This window comes from Pelophylax lessonae (genome assembly GCF_965119305.1).
Source record: "Pelophylax lessonae genome assembly, chromosome: 2".
NCBI lineage: Eukaryota > Metazoa > Chordata > Amphibia > Anura > Ranidae > Pelophylax > Pelophylax lessonae.
The window spans coordinates 116,849,538-116,873,611 of NC_138769.1; the positions used below are offsets into that span (position 1 = coordinate 116,849,538).

The following is a 24,074-nucleotide window of genomic DNA, read 5'->3' on the forward strand; positions in this document are numbered from 1 at the left end:
CCCTCGTCGACGCAGTTGGCCTATGCCCTTAAAGCCCCGTGGGTGGATTGTGCTGGTGACATGGACGATGATGATTGGAGTGAGGTGCTGGAAGTGGGTAAATTGGTGTCTCCCAAGATGTCTGACAGACTAACACATACCTACATTTTACATAGATGCTATCTTACGCCTGTCAGGATGGCGAAATTTGATCCTTCCCGATCCCCGGATTGCCCCAAATGCCTCCTTTCCCCCGGGACGTTTGAGCATTTAATTTGGCAATGCCCTCGTATTAATTGTTTCTGGCAACAAGTTGTTCAATTCCTACATGACCAAATGGGCTCCCCGGTCTCATTGGATCCTAGGCAGTGCCTACTGGGCTTGTTCCCAGATTTAGAAGTAGATATAAATTCTTTGAAATTCATACATGAGACGTTGTTTAGTGCCCGTAAGTTGTTAGCTCGTAGTTGGATGCAGTCCTCGCCTCCTACCCTGGCCGCGTGGATTGCCGGCGTCAATGCTACTCTGCCATATAAGAAGCTGATATATGTTAATAGGGGGTGTCCTGCTAAGTACCATAAAATTTGGGATAGATGGCTACAGTCGTCACTGACGTGCGCTACCTAAGAGTCCATTCTACATATCGTATAGTTGAGGTTTTGTTTTCCTGTACTGCACGCACTGGATGGCTGCTGAGACACACGATGTGGCTTGGATGGGCCCTTCTGGCCCGGGTGGGGGTCCCCATGGCAGTTTTTTGGGATTTTGTTTCGGGGGGGGGGGGGGTTTGTTGTTTTTTTTGCATATGCCACTTAATTATGGTAGACAGTATTGCATTTATCGCTTGTCCTTTTATATTTGCTGTACAATTTTGTGGTTTAATAAACTTTGCTTTTGATTCAAAAAAAAAAAAGTATCGCCTATGGAGAATTTTAAGTACCATAGCTTGTCGCCATTCCACAAATTTTAAACCGTAGCATGTTAGGTATCTATTTACTCGACATGACATCATCTTTCACAATATATAAAAAAAATTTGGGCAACTTTACTGTTTAGTTTTTTAAATTCAGTGACATTTATTTTTTCCAAAACAATTGCGTCTGAAAGACCGCTGCGCAAAAAATATTTCAACAATCGCCATTTTATTCTCCAGAGGCTTTGCTAAAAAAAAATATATATCTATATAATGTATGGGGGTTTTCAAGCAAAAAAAAAAAAAAAAAAATCGGATTTTTGACTTACTGTAAAATCCAATTCTCGGATTTTCTTTGACTGACACAGCTACTGATCTTCTTGACCATTGGGTAATACTGCCTGCCCTCTACAGGAGGCAGAAAAAAAGTCTAAAGGCAGTCCCAGGGGCTATACTCCCTCTCTCTGCTATAGGTAGTCAGACCCCTGATGGAATAGGCCTGAAACACCATCTGTCTGCTCCATCTGGAAATGGTTGCAGAGGAAGCAGACAACCCTTTCCGAGGCCCATCCGTGAGCACAAATAGTAAATCTGACGTCCTAAAAGACGCCGTAGCTGTCAGGTACACCCTAATTGCCCAGACCACATCCGAGGTATGCAAAGCAATTTCCTTGGGATTCAACACAATGTCTTCATTCAAATGAAAATTAGAGAGAACCTGAGGAAGGAACGATGGACAGGGGCAAAGAACCACCTTATCACTGTGAGTCACTAAGTAAGGTGAACGACAGCATAACGCTGCCAATTCCGACACCCTGCGTGCAGAGATGATACATACCAAAAAGGCCACCTTCTGGGACAGCATACGCAGGGATATCTCCTGAAAATTCCCAAAAGGAGGCTTCTGGAAGACTGAGAGAAGAAATTGAGGTCCCACAGCGGCAACAGAGCCGCACTGGAGGGGCCAAGTGCCTAATTCACTGAAGAAAAGTACGTACCATGGAGTATGTGGCCAAGGGCAGTTGAAAGCAGGCCGACACCTGACCCTTGATAGTACTAAAGGCCAGTTGCTGCTCAACCCCCCCCCATTGAAGGAAGGTCAAGATCTGAGCCACCGAAAAGAGTGAGGATGAGCCCCTAGAGACTCACACCATGCAATATGCGTCTTACACTTACGATGGTAGGTCTTTCAAGAAATAGAATTCCTAGCTTTGAACAGCGTTGGTATCATCAACCTCTATCCATCAGCACCTGGCGTTCAACAGTCAAGCCGTCAAAGCCAGCGACTGTAAAGCAGGATGGAAGATCGGTTCTTGGGACAGCAGATCCTTCCTGAGAGGAAGCTTCCAAGAACGTCGGCAACCAGCTGCACCAGTTTGGCGTACCAAGTCTGGCGAAGCCAATTGGGGGTCACTAAAATGATCGGAATCCCTTCTGCCTTGATCCTGTGTAGAAGTCTTGGCAGAAGCTTGAGAGGAGGGAAGGCATAAATCAGACGATACTGACCCCACGGGGCCACTAGCGCATCTTTGGCGTCCGCCAGAGGATCGCGTGACCGAGCCACAAACCGATCCACCTCAGGATGCCCCACGGGAGGCACAACTGATGAAACACCTCCAGATGAAGAGATCAATCCCCTTGGTCCAACGCCTGCCGACTGAGGTAATCTGCCTGCCAGTTTTCCACCCCTGGAATGTGTATAATGGAGGGGGCTGGAACAAACCGTTTTGCCCACCTTAGAATGCCGGCTACCTCCAGAACCAACAGGACACTTCTTGTGCCCCCTTGTTGATTGACATAAGCCACGGCCATGGTCCAATTGAATGTGCACAGGACATCCCTGAAGACGATCCATCCAATGGTCCAGGCACAGTCTGATCGCTCGGAGTCTGGACTCTTCCAGTGTCCAGATCCCCTGAGTAGAATGTACTGGGGACGCCTCCCCAGCCGGACAGGCTGGCATCCGTGGTGACTACTGTCCAAGGGGAGGAAGGATTTGCCCAGCCGAAGCCCCAGAGAACAAAGCCACCATATCAGGGACTCTTTCGTTTCCCCGGCTCAGCCGGTTTTGATTGTCCAGAGACTGCGGATTCTTGTCCCATTTGGACAAAATCTCCCTTTCAGGGACCTCATATGGAACCGTGCAAAAGGAACCGCCTCAAAAGGTGGACACCATCAGGCCCAGCACCCACATGCAAGTCCGGAGGGATGACCATCTGCTGGACAGCAGGAGACGAATTGCAGCCTGCAGTTTCTGAAGTTTGTCCAGAGGAAGGAGCACTCTGGCTAAGGCCAAGTCCAGAGTCAGACCCAGATAGTCCAGCTTTGTGGATGGAACCAGAGAAGACTTCTGAAAATTCAGAATCTAGCCAAACTCCCTCAAAGTTCATATGGTGATGTCCAGGTTTTCCCCCAGAGCAGTAGGAGACTCCGCTTGCAGAAGGAGGTAATCAAAGTAGCCCAGTACTGCGACCCCCACTGGCCTAACAATGCTAGCACTGAGGCTAACACTTTCATGAAGACCTGAGGCGCATAGGCGAGACCAAAGGGTAATGCCACAAACTGATAATTGCTCCTCTCCCACGGCAAAGCAGAGGAAGTGCTGGTAACCGACATATATTGGAATATAAAAGGTAAGCATCCTTGATGTCAATGTAGGCAAAAATCCCCCTAATGCAGGGAAACCACCACCCTGCGAATGGACTCCATTCTGAACTTCTGCACCAGCACAAAGTTCAGCACCTTGAGGTCCAAAATTGGACACACCTTGACTACCTTCCCGGGGACTGTAAACAGGTTTGAGTAAAAAACCCTAAAAATGTTCCAAAGTTGGAACAGGGACAATCACCCTTTGAAGTAAAAGGCCTTGCACCGCCCGTAAGCGGACTGGGGACAGTCGCACATTGAAAGGAAGAACCTTACCGGAGGGTAAAAACAAAACTCGATATTGTAGCTGGACCGTATGACCTTGTGGACCCACTTGTCTTTTACAAGGAAAGTCCATGGGTCCGGGAACCAGCGAAGACGTCCCCTTACCCCATATACGGGTGAGGGCGAACTTTCCTGCTGAAGGCCGCTCAGACCAAGTTCGCTTGGATCCTCCAGAGGAGGCCCCGAAGGGCTTCGATCCCTTGTCAGTGGACCCTGAGAGATGAAAAAAACTTCTTATGAGCCAAGAAGGAGGGCCCACGTCTACAACAAGGGTCCTTGCCCTTTAGTAGCATACGGAAGAAAGGTACTCTTCCCCCGTGAGACCTTTAATGATATCATCCAGGGTAGCACCAAACAGGCGATCTCCTTGAAAGGGAAGATCAGTCAGGCCTTTTTAGAAGTCTGGTCCGCAGACCAGCATTTAAGCCAAAAGACACGCCGAAGGACCACTGCCGAAATAGGGAGCCGAGCCACTAGGGGAGCCGCATCCAAAGAGGCATCACAGATAAACTGCAGCCCCTGGACCAGCTGGTCCACCAGCTCGGGCAAAGGCGGGGGGGGGGGGAGCTACTCCCCCTCCAGGTCACGGCGCAAAAGCTTAGCCCATTCGGTCAGAGTTTGCGACAACAGAGCAATGGTGAATACCGGCCTAAGTGCCGAACCAGCCACAGTGTACATATTGCGGGCCACAGCCTCCGCCTTCCTGTCAGCCGGGTCCTTAAAGGCTGAGGACTATTCAACCGGAATCATGGTTACCTTGTTTAATCTGGAAACCGGATGGTCCACGACAGTCCACTGGCAACTCCCTTAGGGACCAAAGGGGACGCTTTGGTCTTCCCCACTCTCAAGTGACAATTCTGTCAAAATAGGAGGAGAAAGGGAACACCTTTCTGGAAAGCTTGCGAGTGCTAAAGGGAACCTGCGCCTCCAACTTTGTCTTAAACACAGATACAATCAGTGTGTCCACCATTGCCTTTTCGTGCTATTTCACTATTTGAGGAGTCAGGGCACGTGGTCGCAAACCCAAGCAGGGTGACCCACGTCCACGGCGGCCGAATCAGATTCAGGATCTGATGAGACAGATGAGGCAGGAGAAGGTGGGGACGCTTTATGCAAGCCCGTCACCCAAAAGCCACCTCCACCCGGGACACAAAGGACTCCAGCACCGCTGTCAATGCATGGATGGATGCAACCCGGAGGGCCCCGCAGCCCCAGAAAGGGGATCAGGTGGGGAGATGTGCTCCAAAGACTCCATGAGTCACCAGGGGGACACCACAAAAAAAGTGTAAAACACTGCTAAGGGATAACCCCCATCGTTCTGGAAGCACCACTCAGTTGCCAGACACAGAGCACCAATCAATCCTCAGCAGAGAGGGAGAGGACCCCACCAGACTCACCACCCCGCAGAAACCAGGCACCACAGCCACCAGGAGAATCTGTGAACAAGAAATTAAAGGATCCAGGAGTCAACACCAGGGAATGAGGAGGGGCTCCCGCTGTTTTCTATGGCAGACCACTGCAAAATGGCCGCCGGACTACACAAACATGGTCACTGTGCACTGTAGCACAAGGATACAACAAAATGGCGGCACCACGAGGCTCCCAGGAGGGATCATCCGGTCGCTGGTGGCGCACCCCCCGCCCCCATCGTCAGCATAGTGCCCTGTCCCCACCCGAGGAGGTGGACCAGACCACCCACACAGCCTCAGCATAATTGGGGGGGGGGGGGGTGGGGAGACAGATGAAGGGAGTTGCCTGAGGGGAAGGAGGGGAACCTGGGGGTCCGACCGTCCCATGAAGGGGCCCACGTCCACCCCAAAACTCTCCAGGGGGGGGGAGGGGGACAGCTACTCGCCATAACAGGAACCAGGCGGCACCGCTCCAGACAGAACCCCACGCCATCGAAATGGGGGGCTGTTGGCCATGAGGAACGCTGCAACTCGGGCCGAGACCCAGTCATATGCGATCTCGCGAGGCGTTTAACTCGCAGGGGTCAATTTTGCGGCCAATCTAGCGCAGAGCTGAGGTCTGCGCACACTCATTGGCCAGACTGGGGTGACCACTGGATCTAGATTATTTAGCCCGTTGCCCAGTCCGGCAGTTGATTATAGATTTCACAGGAAAAAAAACAGGAGAAAAAAAATCTACCGTATTTATCGGCGTATAACACGCACCTTCACTTTAAGAGGATAGTTTCAGGAAAAAATGTTTTAAATATTTAAAAATAAGAGTACACTGCCCTTTCATTAAACAGCCCCCTATACATTTCACAGTCCCCCCCATGCACAGTTCATACCCCCTTTTATTACAAAGCCCCTTTTACAGCCCCCTGCACTCCCAGGAGACCCCCAATCTCCTGGGACAGCCCTGACAGCGTACTCTAAAGTATAAACAAAATCACTGCTAGCCCCTTTCCATAGATGCTTCCTACATTGTGTCACTGTTATTGTAAAACGATGCCTCTAATTACCTCCGTTCTTCCATGGCCGGTCATGTGACTGCTCTCCTCTGACGTTTAATGGGGAGTCATGTGATCGCTCTCCTCCACCAATCCAAAGCTACACTCAGAGGAGGAGGAGCGGGGGGAGGATAGCAGTCAGCAGCACGAACAAAGCTTACAAGGTATTTAGAGGCACCGTTTTTTAATGACAGTGATATACTGTAATGTAGGTAGGATCTATAAAAAAGAGCTGGCAGTGATCTTTTTCTTAAATGCAGAGTACGCTGGCAGGGCTGTCCCAGGGCCAGGAGAGGCGGGGCGGCCGGCCTGACACTCCTCCAATGTGTGGCACCCGGGGTGGACGGCCCGATCTCCGCCCCTCCCTGTTACAAAAAGAAATATCGGCGTATAACACGCACCCACTCTTTGCACTATATTTTCAGGGGAAAAAAGTGCGTGTTATACGCCGATAAATACGGTATCTAAAAAGAAAAAAAATTTGCCAGGACCAGAGATTTCAGAAAGGAACTAGGTCCTTACTCCTGACTAGGCAGAAAAAAAACTGAGTACCTATAGCAGAGAGAGGGAGTATACCCCCTGGGACTGGCCATAGGCGTAGCCAGACTTTTTTCTGTCTAATGACCTACTCCTGTAGGGGGCAGTATAACCCAATGGTTAAGAAGATCAGGAGCTGTGTCCATCAATGAACAAAAGAGAAATACTGATTTTAACCACTAGCTGTCCGCCCGCCTACATTAGGAAGCACGGAAGCCGATCACCAGGCACCCGCGATCGCTCCCCGTAGAGAGAGAACGACGGTCTGCTGTTGTAAACACAGCTGGCCTTTGTTCTCTCTCAAATGAACACAGAGTGCCTGTGATCCTCCTACTTAGGATCACAGGTCTCTGGGTTGATTCCACAAGTCCCTCCCCCATACAGTTAGAAAACACTTCCCTAGGCTCAAACTTAACCCTTTGATCACCCCTGGGTTAACCCCTTGCCTGCCAGTGTCAGTATTACAATAACAGTGCATATTTTTTAGCACTGATTACTGTAGTAATGTCACTGGTCCCCCCAAAAGTGTCAGTTAGGGGTCTGATCTGTCCCCCGCAATGTCACTGTCCTGCTAAAAATCGCAGATCTCCGCCATTACTAGAAAATAAATAAATAAAAATGACAAATCTTTCCCCTAGTTTGTATACGCGATAACTTTTGCGCAAACCAATCAAAATACGCTTATTGGAATTTTATTTTACCAAAAATATGTAGCAGAAAACAAATTAGCCTAAAAGGATGAAAAAATTAGATTTCTAAATTTTTTTTTTTTTTTTTGGGGGGGGGGGAACAAAAATGTTATAAATTGCAGTGTCGCAATCGTTAATGTGCCGGCTGTATTAGCTGGTTAGACTTTTTTTAGACTCCCTTCCCTTTTTTTTCACCTGGTGATCCAGCCAGTCACACTCTTCCTGTCATAGGGTGTCTGCATTCTGGATGGAGGAGCAATGGAGACACCTTTGGACAGCAGCATTGTCTGGTGAGAGGATAGTATTAGATGAACTTGACTAACAAAGCTGAACTCTAGCTAACATTTTAAGCAGTTACAGCAAATGTTTTTTTCTTTCATTTTGGGATAAAGGTTTTACATAAATTAGTAAAATTGACCACTGTAAGCACCTCTGTCAATGTTAAATGGTTTGTCTCAGCCCTCTAACTGCCGCTTTTGCTGGACAACTTGGTCTGGTAAAGAAAGCTGAAAAATTATATATATATATATATATATATATATATATTATATATATATTTTATTTTTTATATATCTAAAAGGAAAAATGTAATTAAAGTAAATACATAGGGCCCATAATATTATATCCCGCCAAATATTCAATAATATACACAAGCAATTAAACATCTCCTATTCCATATCGGTATCCAGAGAATAATGTCTCATATTTAGATCTTAACAAATCCAAGAGCCATATAATCCCAAAATACCAAAGCAACGCTATCAGTTATTTATTCATTTGTTTTAAATTTGTATACACTTATCGCCTGGCATCATACCAAGCAGCCTGTCCATGACTAGATCTGCTGTGGCGAGCCTGGGCACATCTAGCCATGGGTCCCAGAGTTTCTCAAATTTACGAGAGCTTCCCCTATGCTGATAAATAACCTTTTCCGATCGGAGCGTGTTACCAACAGCAGTGATCCACTCTTTGACCGTAGGAGGACTCTCTGACTTCCAATGTGTCATTATGAATTTGCGAGCTAAAAAGAGAGTTCTAATTACTGCCTCTCTAGTGTACTTGTCCAACTCCAATTCATCCAGGAGATTGAGTAAGCATTGTTTAGGGTCTAAAGGGATAGAGATCTGAAATATCCTGTTGAGAGTGTCCACCACTCCCTTCCAGTGAGAGTGCAACTTTGGGCACCTACACAGTAGATGGATCAGGTTTCCGTGGTCACGTTTACATACAGTGCATATCGGGTAGGTCTAAGAATCTGTGGGGGGTGTAATTTACCCTCAGAAAGATATATAATTATGTTAATCTCTGCAAAACATTTAGGAAACAGGTTGGCACCGCCTGGAGAGCTTCCTCCCAAGATTCCCCTGAAAGGCCCATAAAAAAATAACATTTTAGTTAGGTTTTTATCTCTCCCTTTTCTGTCCCAATGCCTTATCTGCATTAATAAAATTACTTTCCTACACTCACCTAACACCTTTCCAGGTTTAGTTCAGCCAAGCTCTGCCCAACCAGCCAATCAGAGACTTTTCCTGAAAATAGGTATTGGATGGTGACATCTTTTAAAGGATAAGTTCACTTTTTAGAAACAAATGTTAAAATGCACATTTGTTTGCAGTAAAGGAAATGTGCATTTATTATTTTGTGTTTCAGGAGTCTGGAAAGCATTGCACCAACAATCAGCAGATCGCTGATGCCATGCAGGTCTCCTGCAGACTGTCTGTGTATAGGCTTACCCGTACATCCCCTACAGGTAACCCGATACTCCCTGACAGGAAGACTCAATGAGCGACCACGGCGCTCAACAGCGCCATTGTAGTTCATTGAGAGCTGCAAGCCGACAGCCGCAAATGATGTCGGAGCTTGTAGTTCATTCATACACACAGAGCGGTTTGTCTGAATGACGCTGTTTTGTGGGCGGAGCCCCGCATAGCCGGGCTGTATTCAAACAGTGGCATCTGGTACAGGGAGCTTCTTCCCATACTGCTGCCACGGGGGTAACTCCACATCAGTGGCTAAACTGGACACCTGTACAGACTGAGTAGGTGTTAGGTAGGTACACATACTCTTTTACATACATACTTTTTTTTAAAATATATATTATTTGGCACATGAGATGTTAGGATAGAGGATGGGGTGGTGGACTAAAAGAAAAAAAAAAAAAAAAGAGTTAGGCCGCTTTCACAAGGAGCAGACTCTGTAAAGCACATCCACCTGCCCAGCAGGGGATCTCTCCGCTGAGCAGGTGGATGACAGGTTTGTGTCCACCCCGCTATGCAGAGCGGACACAGACACCTCCCCAATGTTCTCTATAGGGTAGTCGGATGGAAACAGTTTGCCTGTCTGTTTCCATCTGGCTCTCATCTAATCTGGCAGACGGATGGGGAATGGATCCGTTTTTGGCAGACAGGATCGGATTGGATCGGATGCCGGCAGGTGTCAGCAGACACATGTACGTTGACATTTGCCACTCCAAAGAGAATGAGACTCAAATGACTCTCACAAAAAACATAAGTTTACTAACAGCAAAGGTTCATGATATACTGTATCAAGGAATTTTACGTGCATGTCAGTGAAGATTTATTTAAAAGTCTTTTCATGGGATCCTGGATTCCCATTTCAGAGGAATTCCTTAGCAATGTACCTGTGGGGTTTTCTAGCCATAAGCCACATACAGCATTTTACAGTCAATTTTGTTTAGGTAAAGCTGTCCATACATTATACAATTTTCTTCTACAATTTGCTGTAGTGTATAGTTTCCTTTAGATTTCCCTTCAACTATACAGTGCAAGGTCCTGCCTTATTGGATACAAACTGAAAGTGTTGTTTAGGCTTGACCTCATTTTATATGAATTTTGGGAAATCTAAAAAAAAAAAAAAAAAATTGTACAATGTATGGCAAGCCTAATTGTGTAACCTGTGACCCAACTACGTCTAATTTTCTACTGACCTGTGGGTGAAGATCTCCTTGCTCCTCCTTACAGATCTGCAGTGCTTTCTGTAGCATAACCTGTGCATGTAAAAGCTGTGATTGGCTCACTAGGTAACGTGAGTATGAATCCAGACACAGACCTAAGAGAAGCCGCGTATTTGTCTTTTCCTCTGCTGCAAGCACAAAATAAGTTAAAAAAAATATGAGCGTATAAAGTACAAATGCAGACATATTTTTATATATATATATATATATATATATATATATATAGTAAAACCTTGGATTGCGAGCATAATTCGTTCCGGAAGCATGCTTGTTATCCAAAGCACTCTTATATCAAAGCCAATTTCCCCATAAGAAATAATGGAAACTCAGATGATTCGTTCCACAACCATTTATTCATAAGTCTTTCAGTTTATAGTCTATATACAAAGATTCTAGCAATGTGATAGGTTGTGTCATCATAAAATGTCCATCCACAAATGGCGCCTCCACAAGGGGATTAGAAGCAAAATCCAGCAGGAGCTACAGAGTATAAAAGAGAAGAGAGGCGCCTCTAAGTGTAGCAGTATGTGGACATTTAATGAAGGCACAACATTTAGCAACTCACATGGTTGATTATTAAAGAGGCACATGTAAGTATGCAGGCATCTGGGGTAAAGCTGTCCACATAGACCATCTTCTGAACCACTGGCTCTCACCGATGTCAGTCTGCAATTGTGATTGTAAAGACCACCCTGCAGTAGAGTGATCTGAAAGCGAGACTTTGAATCGCTCGTGGAGCGCAGCGTGGAAGGGTGTGATGAAGATGGCAGTGTGGAGGATGGTCTATGTGGACAGCTTTACCCCCGGATGCCTGCATACTTAGATGTGTCTGTTTTAATCATCAACCATGTGAGTTGCTAAATATTGAACCTTCATTAAATGTAACCATATTGCTACACTTAGAGGCGCCTCTTTTCTCTTTTATACCCAGTTGTGACATGACGCTACTTGTATATCAAGACATCGCTTGTATATCAAGTCAAAATTTATTTTAAAAATTTGCTTGTCTTGCAAAGCGCTCTCAAACCAAATTACTCTCAAACCAAGGTTTTACTGTATATATATATATATATATATATATATATATATATATATATATATATAAAATTGGGGAAAGAAAACACTACCAAGACTTACCAATCAGGAAACTTGTTTCATTTTTCCAGAGAAAAAAAACGTGACTGTTGAGCTGAGACTCTTCCAGTGTCCAGATCCCCTGCCTACCGAGGACGCCACCCCAGCCGGACAGGCTGGCATTCGTGGTGACCACTGTCCAATACAAGGGGAGGAAGGATTTCCCCAGCCAATGCATGGGAGAACAAAGCCACCATATCAGGGACTCCTTCGTTCCCCGACTCAGCCGGATCTGATTGTCCAGAGACTGCGGAGTCTTGTCCTATTTGGCCAGAATCTCCCTTTGTAGGGACCTCGTATGGAACTGTGCAAACGGCACCGCCTCGAAGGTAGACACCATTAGGCCCAGCACCCGCATGCAAGTCCGCAGGGATGACCATCTGCTGGACAGCAGGAGACGAATGTGCAGCCTGCAATTTCTGGAGTTTGTCCAGAGGAAGGAGCACTCTGGCTACGGCCATTTCCAGAGTCAGGCCCAGATAGTTCAGCTTTGTGAACAGAACCAGCGCAGACTTCTGAAAATTCAGAATCCAGCCGAACTCCCGCAGAGTTCGTATTGTGATCTCCAGGTTTTCCACCAGAGCAGTAGGAGACTCCGCTTGCAGAAAGAGATCGTTCAAGTAGCCCAGCACTATGATCCCCCATTGGTGTAACAAAGCTAGCACCAGAGCTAACACTTTTGGGAAAACCCGAGGAGCGGAGGCGAGACCAAATGGTAACGCCACAAACGGATAATGCTCCTCTCCCATTGCAAAGCGGAGAAAGTGCTGGTGTCTGGCACATATAGGAATGTGAAGGTAGACATCCTTGATGTCGATAGAAGCAAGGAAATCCCCCTGACGCAGGGATGCCACCATCAATGGACTCTATTCTGAACTTCTGCACCCGCATAAAGCAGTTCAGCGCTTTGAGGTCCAGGATTGGACGCACTTTGCCTTCCTTCCTGGGAACTGTAAACGGGTTTGAGTAAAACCCTGAAAACTTTCCGAAGTTGGAACCGGGACAATCGGCCCCTGAAGCAACAGGTCTTGTACCGCCCCAAACAGACCCTGAAAGCGGTCCGGGGACAGGCAAGGTGGAAGGAAAAAACCTTGCCGGGGGGGACAAGAGCAAAACTCGATCTTGTAGCCAAACTGAATACCTTTGTGGATCCACTTGTCTTGTACCAGGGAAGTCCACGGGTCCAGAAACCAGCGAAGACGTCCCCCCGCCCCCGATACAGGTGAAGTAGCACGTTCATGCTGAAGGGAGCCTTGCCCATGGGTCTGGAGAAGCCCGTTCTCGGTTTGCCAGACCAGGTTCGTTTGGGTCCTTCAGAGGAGGCCCTGAAAGGATTGGAGCCCTTGTCAGTTGACCCTGAGGGACGAAAAAACCTCTTATGAGTCGAGAAGGAAGGCCCACGTCTACGATGAGATTCCCTACCCTTAGTAGCCTGCGGAAGAAAGGTACTCTTCCCCTCTGTGAGACCTTTTATGATGTTATCCAGGGTAGCTCCAAACAGGCGATCTCCTTGAAAGGGAAGATCAGTCAAGACCTTTTAAGAAGTCTGGTCCGCAGACCAGCATTTGAGCCAAAAGAGACTCTGAAGGACCACTGCCGAAACAGAAAGCTGCGCCACTAGGGGAGCCGCATCCAAAGAGGCATCATAGATAAACTGCAGCCCCTGGACCAGCTGGTCCGCCAGCTCAGCAAAGGCAGGGGGGAGCTGTTCTCCCTCCATGTTAGGGCGTAAAAGCTTAGCCCACTCGGTCAAAGTTTGCGAAACCAGGGCAATGGTGAATACCGGCCTCAGTGCCGTACCAGCCACAGTGTACATATTGCGGGCCACAGCCTCCGCCTTCCTGTCAGCCGGACCCTTAAAGGCCGGGGGACTCTTCAACCGGAAGCATGGTTGCCTTGTTTAATCTGGAAACCTGGAGGGCCCACCACCAGTGGAACAGCCCACTTCTTAATAAGGGACTCCTCATAGGGGTAACGCCTAGTAAAGCGCTTTGGTCGTCCCCACTCTTTAGCGACAATTCTGTCAAAATAGGCGGGGAAAGGAAATACCGGTACCTTTGCCTTTCTGGATGGCTTGAGAGTGCCAAAGGGAACCTGCAACACAACAGATAGATGGGTGTACTGGCGCTTCCAAGATGAATGACAAATAGGTACTTTGGAGTTTCACTTCTTGAAAAATAGTCGCAATAAAAAATGTCAAATTTATTAAAACAATGTAAAAACACTGTAGACAGCAGGAGGCGTCTACAGTGTTTTTACATTGTTTTAATAAATTTGACATTTTTTATTGCGACTATTTTTCAAGAAGTGAGACTCCAAAGTACCCATTTGTCATTCATCTTGGGAGCGCCAGTACACCCATCTATCTGTTGTGTTACATGTCTCTCAGTCAGGACCTGGGCATGGGTCGGCTGCAACCCTGATATGACTAACTGGCTTTTCTGGCATTAACCCGTCCATCCCACATAACTTACATACAATTTTTGGGATCCTTGAACATCTGTTCTTCAGCGCCAGGAATTGCTTGTTTGTGTTCAAAGGGAACCTGCGCCTCCGTCCTCCATCTTCAAGGTCTAACGCACAGATACAATCAGTGCTTCCACCAGTGCCTTTTCGTGCAGACATGGAGGAATCATCGTCACTATCAAAGGATTCCAGGCACGTGGTTGCAGACCCAGCAGGGTGACCCACGTCCGTGGCGACCGAATCAGATTCAGGATCTGATGAGACAGAAGAGGCAGGGGAAGGCGGGGGCGCTTTTTGCTAGCCCATCGCCTGAAAGCCACCTCCACCTGGGACACAAAGACTCCAGGACCGCCGTCAGAACATTGATAGATGATAGATGGTTGGGACCCAGAGGGCCCCGCAGCCTCAGAGAGGGGATCAGGTGGGGAGATTTGCTCCAAAGACTCCACGAATCACCAGGGAAACCTCACAAAACAGGTGTAAAAACACTGCAAGGGACACCCCCAACATGCGGGCAGCACCACGCTGTCGCCAGGCACAGAGCACCAAGTGATCCTCAGCAGAGAGAGAGAGAACCCCACCAGACTCACCACCCAGCAGAAAACAGGCACCTGCAGCCACTAGGATAATCTGCACTGCACGTGCAGCGATCAGGAAGCAAAAGGATCCAGGAGTCAGCACCAGGGGAGGGGCTACCACTTCCGATATCGCCGCCTACAGGGCTCCCCTGTCATGACCTAGGAGGGATCCCTAAGCCTCAGGGAGAGACCCAGGCAGGAGCCCCTACCAGTTACAACCTCCCCTCCCCCCCAGCACAGCCAATCGTCCGGTTACCAAGGGCGCGCCCCCACCAGCCCCCATCGTCAGTATAGCGCCCTGTCCCCACCCAAGGAGGTAGACCCGACCACCCAAACAGACCCAGCATAAGAGGAGGGGGGGGTAGGATGGGGGACAGATGAAAGGGGGGTGCCTGACGGGAAGGAGGGGAACCTGAGGGTCCGACCGTCCCAAGAAGAGGCCCATGTCCACCCCAAAACCTTCCAGGGGGAGGGGGGGGCAGCTACTCAGCATACCAGAAATTGGGTGGGCACCGCTCCAGACAGAACACCTCTACATCTAAATAGGTGCCACGAATGTCCACCAGTGCCACTTATCTTTGTCCACCAGTCCCACTCACACAGACCAAGCAGAGATAATGGAATATATATACCATTACATATACATTATATCAGATCATATCATATCATATAGGCATGGCTGCAATGTGGGGAATGCCTGGCTAATCTCTTTCTTCTTCCTGGAAAGTCTGATAACAAGTCGCTTCAATTAAGATAAGGAGGCGACTCCCATTGAAGTATATGGGACAAGTCGGATCAAAGGTTGCCTCAAAGTAGTACAGGACCCTTTTCTAAAGTCGGAGCAACTTCAGTAGTGCCAATTAAGACGGCACTGATTGATTAACATTGCTTTTGTTATGTCAAGCGACCTGGGGCAACACAAGTTGCCTCACAAGTCGCGCTAGTGTGAATGGGCTCTAAATCTTCCCCAGTGTTCTCTCTGAGCTAAAAAAAATAAAATAAATAAGGATCGGGCCTGCTTACAGAATAGTTTCAAATCTTTCTCTGAATAATGTATGCCAATAACCACCATAATGAGGTGCTCATGATCACCACCTAGAAGATCAGAAATGGCAAACAGCAAATATGCTCAGAATTGTGAGCAATTCTTATTACTGGACTAACTTACTTTATTACTGTCATCTTACATTAGGTTTGAATATAATAATATTGGTTAAAATCCCACATCCCTAAAGAACATATCCACCTAGAACTCATGTAGTATCAAAAATGGGACTTTTGAGGCACAACATATTTAAAATACATTATTATCCCAAGTATGCCCAGATAAACCGGAGGGGAAAGGGGGATAGGCCCCTCCAGGGGCAAAAGGAGGATAGACCCCCTCCAGGGGCAGCCCATCCTGGCCCGCACCTCCTGGCCAACATCTTCTTTGGCTGCTCCAGGAGGTTTCTATCCCCCTTTCCCCTCCAGTTTGTCTGGGCACGCTTTTTATGATTCTGTGTATAGTGGGTGATGGTGTTAATATGAAATGTAAAAAATTGGATTTGCGACTTACCGTAAAATCCATTTCTCTGCTGTCCATTGACGGACACAGCTACTGATCTTCTTAACCATTAGGTTATACTGCCCCTACAGGAGTAGGACACTAGGCAGAAAAAAAAAGTCTGGCTACGCCTATGGGCAGTCCCAGGGGGTATACTCCCTCTCTCTGCTATAGGTACTCAGTTTTGTTACAAGCAGTGTCAGAAGAAAATACAACTCCACAGAGGGGTGGGTGCTGTGTCCGTCAACGAACATCAGAGAAATAGATTTTACGATAAGTCAAAAATCCTAATCTTCATAACCATTGAGACGTCCCAAAGCAGTGTTAAACATGAGGAGTGGGAACAGCAAACAATTCTCAAGGCTAAACAGTAGCCAACCAGGCAAGAGGAGCTCAACCAAAACAACTGGAGTCCACCTGAAAAAAACAATACACAATCAAAGAGGACCAGGTGCTCTAAACAGCAGCCTGCAAACCTTTATGGCCAAAAGAAGAATCCGCAGAACACATACACTTTATAGAACTTTGTGAAAGTGCGCACCGACAACCAGATGGCCGTCTTGCAAACCTGCGTCACCAACGCCAGTACAGTGCGCCTTGACAGGGAAAGGAGGAACCTGACCCCTGATGGAATAGGCCTGAATCACCGTCTGTCTCATCCATCTGGAAATGGTCGCAGAGGAAGCAGACAACCCTTTCCGAGGTCCATCTGTAAGCACAAATTGTGAGTCTGACTTCCTAAAAAAGTCTTTGTAGCTACCAGGTACACCCTAACTGCCCATACCACCTCCAAGGCATGCAAGGCAATTTCCTTAGGATGTTTTGGCCTGGGACACAGGGAAGACAACACAATGTCTTCATTCAAAAGGAAATCAGAGAAAACCTTTGGAAGGAATGACAGACAGGGCCGAAGAACCACCATATTTCTGTTAATCACCAAGTAAGGTGAACGACAGGATAACGTCGCCAGTTCCGACACCCTGCACGCAGAGGGGATAGCCACCAAAAAAGCCACCTTCTAAGACAGCGTAAGCCAGGGAATCTCCCAAAGTTTCTCAAAGGGAGGCTTCTGGAGGACTGAGAGCACCAAATTGAGGTCCCAAGCTGACCTTCCAATTGTGCCTCAAAAGTCCAATTTTTGATACTTCATGAGTTTTAGGTCGTCATCTTAGATTGTTTGTAAGCAAGCACCTCTTAACCCCTGTACAGGTACTGGCAGGAAACAACTTAATACATGAGAGCATATGATAAAGTATACAATGCAATCTTATACTGTTTTGTTTGCTCTTGTATGACCGTGTCATGTCACCTGTCAATATGTCCTGTGGCAGATTTCTTTCCATCTTAGTCTTTTCCTCCAAACTCAGGATACAGAACTGATATCCTGCCACTGCCAAGTCCTTCCTGTATAGGATGAAACACAGTCAGAAAAAGAAGCAGGATAAGTGAAATGCCAACTGTATTCTGTATTCTGTTTTAAATGAATGATACGGAAAGAAAGACAGGCAGCAAAGAGTTCCAAAATCAAGATTTATGCATCAAGATTTTCTGCATCTTCTGCAGTTTTAGGACTAAGGAAGAGATTCAAATCTTTAACTTAGCTTGCTAGAAGACGTGTTTTTTTTTTCTTATTCAAATGTTTATTTAGATTTCTATTGTAAACAGACAAGCATACATAAAAGACAGAAGCACAATAAAATGTATCCTTTTTCGTACATAGAATACCAACAGAGACAGAAGCACAATAAAATGTATCCTTTTTCGTAAATAGAATACCACCAGTATTTCAAAGTGTATGACGATCAATGTAATCATATAAAAATACAAACAACAATGCTGAAATAATGAAAACACCCCATGTGAACTCTTTCCAAAGCGTGGTTTATTGAAGATCCCACTAAATGGGGGACAGTCAGTACCATTGACAAAGGAAAGCATAAGAACTACAGAAGGAGACATGCTTTTTCAAGAAAAATAATTGAAAAGAAGAAAAAGAGTAAAGTAGTGGGGGTAAAATTGAAGGGGAGGTGATAGTAAGCCATTCGGTACCAGCAACTCGAGGAAGAGCCTAAAAATGTATTATTGCCCATGGTCATGCAATGAGCATTTTTGTTTGATTGTTCGGGCTCCCATTCATTTTAATGGGCTTCTGGTTCGGCATCGCAACTTCGCTGAAGTTTGCTGAATGCTCCTTGAACCGGACCTAGGGCAGTTCAACTCATCCCTAGTAACCATAAAACAACTGGTAAATTAGTACAAGTAAATACAAGTACAAAGTTTATTCTATGATTAGTGCAATTTCTTTTTTTTCTTTTTTTTTTAATCTTTATTTTTCAAAAACAGAGTACAGATAAACATAACAAAGACCAGTAAAAAGTGCAATACCAGACAACACTGGCAGATCATGTAACAGTCAGCAGTCACATATAAAGACAGCAGGATTGCTTAATATATAGTGTGTGCCCATCGGTTAAACGGAGGAATACCTCATTTAAAGCCTGCCTATCAGTCCAGGTCAGGCCCCCAAGGAAAGATCCCACCCCCGCGACTATCAGCATGTACAATCCTAATATGTTACTGCCAAATATCGAATAGGAAACATACATAAATTGTTGGAAAGAGAGACCAAAGAAACGAAGAAGAAGAAGAAGGGTCGCTCTCGGGAGAGCAACGAAAGAAGAGATGCAGAGAAAGAGAAGACAGAGAAGGTAGATGGTAGTGAGGCAGCACGGACAGGGAAGAGGCAGTGAACCGCGGGGTATGGGGCGGGAGGGGTTCCACCCTCCTTCGTTGGGGACCAGCACTTGACCCAGATCGCCCAAATAACATCTTCCAACCTCTTCCCAGAGGAGAGACAATAGACGAGGGGCTTGTCCCCTATGCAATCACATAGTTATCAGGGATTCCGTTTGAGTAGAACATCCAACCTGTCCATATATCCATAAACAAAGACTGCTGGTCCTTGAGGGTCATCACCCTTCGTTCCGCATTCATAACTCCATTCACCTCACGTTTCCACTCAGCCAGAGTTGGACAAGTGGCCTGTTTCCAGTGCCTCGGAATCAAACATTTGTCAGCATTCAATAAGAATGGGGTGACACTGCGTTTGTACCTCTTAGTAGAGGATTTGAAGTAATGAAAGAGGCATTGAGTGGAGTGCGGTCGGGAGAAGTGATAGCCAGTTTCTGAATCCATGGGTAGATGGAGTCCCAAAAGAGTCTAAGTAGGGGACAGTCCCACCAGATATGTAGAATTAGCCCCTCCAACAATTGGCGTCTGTGGCGGGGAACATCTGTGCCAGTCGTGAGGGTGTCCTGTACCAGCAGGAAAGAAATTTGTAGGAGGACTCCTGGACCCTAGTGCTGATAGAGGAAACATGGGCCAGATGCATAATCTTAGTGGTTTGATGAGAAGTAAATTGCACACCCAGCTCTCTCTCCCACTCCCTAATATAGTATGGGACCTTGCGAGAAAACGAGGACTAATTTATACATGTGGGAAAGTAAATGACGTGATTCCGGTGGCCGAGTACACCACTCCTCAAACTGGGAGAGTGTGTCAATCGAACGTGGGGGTGTGGGGAGCTTGGTCACAAAGTCAGTTAGCTGTCGGTAGCACCATGAGGACAGTGGGAAGTCCCCGAAACGGGACCGTAGGGTAGCCAACGACAACAAACGCCCAGCCGGTGCAAACTTTCCACAAAACGTCTTCCCGTCCGCACCCCAGGTCTGAAAAAAGTGAGACTCTTCACCCGGGGCAAACCATGGGAAACCGCCCAAGGGAGCTAGGGGAGAAACCCCAGAGGAGTAATCCCCACTCGCATTAAGGATGTCCCAAACCCGGAGGGTGGATCTTGTCAAAGGTGAGGTCCACTCCAAGAGACCTCTGCCACCCGCCGGGACCCACGGAGACCTTGCTAGGTTCCTGCATGCCATAATTTTCTAAAGGGGGACCCAAGGTTTGGTGGAGGTATCAGTAGTCCAATTCAGAATACGTACTAGTGCCATAGCCTTGTAATACAATGATACATCAGGTAAACCCGCCTTCACTCTTATGTCTCCGTAGTATGGCATAAGCCAGCCTGGGGTGTTTGCCGTGCCAGACAAATTTCAAAAAGGATCGTTTGAGTCGCCTGAAAAAAAGCTGCGGTAGATGTATTGGGATCATGTTCAGTAAGTATACAAGTCTGGGTAGGATATTCATCTTAAGTACATTGATGCGTCCGAACCAGGTCAAGGGGTAAGCGGTCCACGTGTCCAGGTCGGTGTCAATACGGTTCACAAGGGTCCCATAATTTTTGTCGTATAAAATCGTTGGATCAGAGGAGAGGTGGGTACTCAAATACGGAAGGGACGTCTCCCTCCATTTGAACCGAAAGGAACGCTGGAGGGCGTCTGCCATCCCTGAAGGAACATGAATGGGTAGTAGTTATGACTTGTCATAGTTCATTTTAAAGTTGGAGAGGTCTCCAAAGCTACGTAATTCTCGCAAGAGCACTGGGAGGGAGAGCTGGGGCCCGCCAATGTAGAACAGGAGGTCGTCCGTGTAGGCCTTAATCCCCCTAATATCTCTCGCATCACGCACCGTCCTCAAGAAGGGCTCCAGGGCCAAGGCAAAAAGCAGCGGGGACAGGGGGCACCCCTGTCTAGTGCCGTTATAAATGCGGAATCTATCCGAAAGCAAGCCATTCACCCTGACCCTGGCTCCCGGCTCACTATACAGCGCCAGGATCCATCCAAACATCCGTGTGCAAAGGCCGAGGGAGCAGAGGACCTCCGACAGGTACGTCCAGTCAACCCCATCAAAGGCCTTCTCCGCGTCTAGTGACAAGACCAGACCAGGGGCCCGATCCGGGCCATGCTGTGCCCAATGCAGGACGTGAAGGGGGCATATGGTGTTGTTGCGGGCCTCCCTACATGGCATAAAGCTCGCCTGGTCAGGATGGATCAAGGCAGCCACATGATCCTGGAGGCGCAGCGCAAGTGCCTTAGCCAGAATTTTAGTGTCCGTGTTAAGTAACAAAATCGGCCTATAATTAGCACAATAACGGGGGTCCTTGCCCAACTTGGGTAGTACTGTGATATGGGCCATAAGGGCCTCAGGGGGCAGCGGAGCGTCCAAAGTCACCGCATTAAAGTACTGGCACATATGATCCCCAAGAGCAGGAAACAGTTTTTTAGTAGTAAAGGTTGGTGAAACCGTCCGGGCCCAGGCTCTTGCCCTGGGGAAGGCCAGCCACGATCCTGCCCACCTCCTCCGAGGTGATCGGCTACTTTAAGTCCGCCAGTACATCCGAGGGGAGTATTGGGAGGCCTGAGTCCTGCAGGTAAGTCTGTATCTTCTCAAAACGATCCCCATCTGCTATGGGAACATGGTAGAGAGATTCGTAAAATACCTGGAAGTCCTTGGCTATCTGGGGGGAACTGGCTACTCGTCAAGCCGGAGTAGTAAGGGAGTGAACATGACGAGCCTCTGATTGCATCTTCAGCATACGAGCCAACAGTTTGCCGCACTTGTTACCGTGCTCATAGAAGCCGTGGGCCCATAAACGCAACTTATCCTGCGCCCTCCGTTCCAAACACTGCACCAATGTCTGTCTAAGAGAGTCCAGTTCCAAAGCATCCGCCGGAGCCTGGGCCCTCTTGTGTTTCAACTCCAGGACATGTATCCTCTCCAAGAGGTTGAAGACCTCCCGTTGCCTTTGACGTTTCACTCGGGTACCCTGGGAGATCAACACTCCCCTGATCGCCGCCTTATGGCCCTCCCAAAGCGCTGAAGGAGTCACCTCTGGTGTGGAATTAAGCTCAAAATATGTACGGACTGCGTCAGTAACTGCTTCCAGAATGGAAGGATCATCCAACAGATTCTCGTTGAGCCTCCAATTCCGGGCCTTGCGGTGTGCTCCTTGCGGAGTAAAGGAAAGGGAGACCAGGGAATGATCAGAGGGTGATCGACCCAATGGCAATGGAACAAACAGAGTTCAGGTGAAACTGATCAACAAAGAGAAGGTCCAGTCTGGAGTACATATCATGGGTTTTGTAATAGGTAACTGTAATCTTTAACTCCGGGATTGGAGGCCCGCCAGCAATCAACCAAGTGCAATTCCCTAAGCAGCTTGTTAACATGCTTCTGGGCTCGGAAGGACAGGGGGGAGTTGCCCGAAGGAGTCCAAACCGGAATCCAAAACTACATTGAAATCCCCCCCGAGCAAGACCATGCCCTCCCTGAAGCTAGCAAGTGGTCTCAGGGTGGTCGATAAAAAAGCAGTCGTCCTAGAGTTGGGTGCATACAGGTTGGCAAGCGTGTATTTTTGACCATGGATCGTCCCCTTAAGAAACATAAACCTCCCCTCCGGCTCCAGCTGGGAGGACACGAGGACAAACGGTAAACTTTTATGGATGGCAATAGAAACTCCCCTAGCCTTGGGTATCGGTGAAACACTGTGGAACCATTAAGTAAACATGTGAGTAGGCAACAGGGGGGTGGATGCGGCAGTAAAATGCGTCTCCTGTAGCAATAAAATATTAGGACGCAAGTGGCGCAATTCCTGCCACAACCTCTCCTGTTTATTGGGAGAGCATAGCCCCCTCACATTGTAAGGGAAACACTTCAAAGTGCAAGCCATGAGGGATCAGTATCAAAAGTAAAGTAAGCATGCAGGCAGTGAAGACTCAAGATACCCAGCATAAAGGAACAAACCAAGAAGTGCATTGCTCTGTCCTCCTCCAACCAGCCATAAAGCCCTCAACCAGGAAAAGGAAGTAGGGAAGAAAAAAGGAAAAAAAGACACCAAAGTAAAAAGGCAAAAAGCACCTTTGCAAAGAGGAAACATGCAAGGGGGCCATGTCACCATGCAGCAACAAAAAAAATGGTGGCTCAAAAACTATCCAAAAACCAGGATCAGCCTACAGAGAGGAAGTGTGAGCAATGCACCCCGAGCACATAATATAAATGACCGCCTATGAATGGTTGCTTAAAACATGTCCTGTGGCAACAGGAAGAAGGTCTGGGCTCCGAAAGGGAACAGACCATCCCCTCCTTTGGGGGAGGCCATAGTTCCAGTAAGTAACCAGGGATCCACAGCAAAATGAATGAACAAAAAAGAAAAACAAACGTAAAGAACCGGTCCCCAGAGGTAGAAGGCAGCATCAGGCGGAGTCCGCTGATGGGGAGATTATTCAAGTGGCCACAGACGCCTGGTCAGGCTCACCCCGACCAGGGGCTCTCTCTTCTTGCTTGACATGGAGGAAGTCCTGCACCACCTGTCAGGCCGCTGAGGCAGAGGAATAGAGCCTTGAAGTCTCCAGTCAGGAAAGTCCACAACAGGGATATCCAGTGTCTCACAAAAATACTGTAAATCATCCTTGTTCCTCAACACGGCCGATTTGCTGTTCCTAGAGGCCGTGAGGTGGAAAGGAAAACCCCATCTATAGATGGCCTGGCAAGAGCGAAGGACACAGATGAGAAGCGCTAACAGTGGCAGGCTACCTCTGGTTGGTATCCACAATACAGTGCCCTATCCAGTGAGCACTAGGAGACTCAATCATAAATCCATCATCAGAGTTTATTGAAGTCCAATAGTATCATATAAAAACTGACATATAAAAACAATAAAGCCAGATCAAAATCAAAAAACACACAAGGTTGCACTGCATAAATGGCAGGAGGTGGGGTACCTGTGAAGAGGGGGAGGGAGCCACGAGCTGTCCTCCACGATGGAGCCTGCCCTGGAGCCATTAGGGTGACAGGCGGGAGAGTGTGATTCCATGTAGCAGAGGGGAGGGAGGCAGATGCCACTAGATGAAAGAAAAGGGAGGCAATCCCCCCGGGTGACCGGGATGGATGGGAGGTTTTGCAGCGTGCCTTGGC

General features: G+C 47.6%; 1 protein-coding gene across 2 annotated transcripts in view; it reads right to left on the reverse strand.

The window, feature by feature from the left end:
• Positions 1 to 24,074, reverse strand: part of TTC19 (tetratricopeptide repeat domain 19) — an 82,411-nt gene that overhangs the window by 26,385 nt on the left and 31,952 nt on the right. The window contains exons 7-8 of one of the 2 annotated variants that reach the window (XM_082247588.1): positions 17,515 to 17,609; positions 10,455 to 10,606 (exon numbers count right to left, since the gene is read on the reverse strand). In XM_082247588.1, coding sequence (XP_082103714.1) covers positions 10,455 to 10,606; positions 17,515 to 17,609 — 247 coding nt within the window. Of the gene's footprint in view, positions 1 to 10,454; positions 10,610 to 17,514; positions 17,610 to 24,074 lie in introns of both variants that reach the window. The other variant, XM_082247587.1, reaches the window with a different exon arrangement.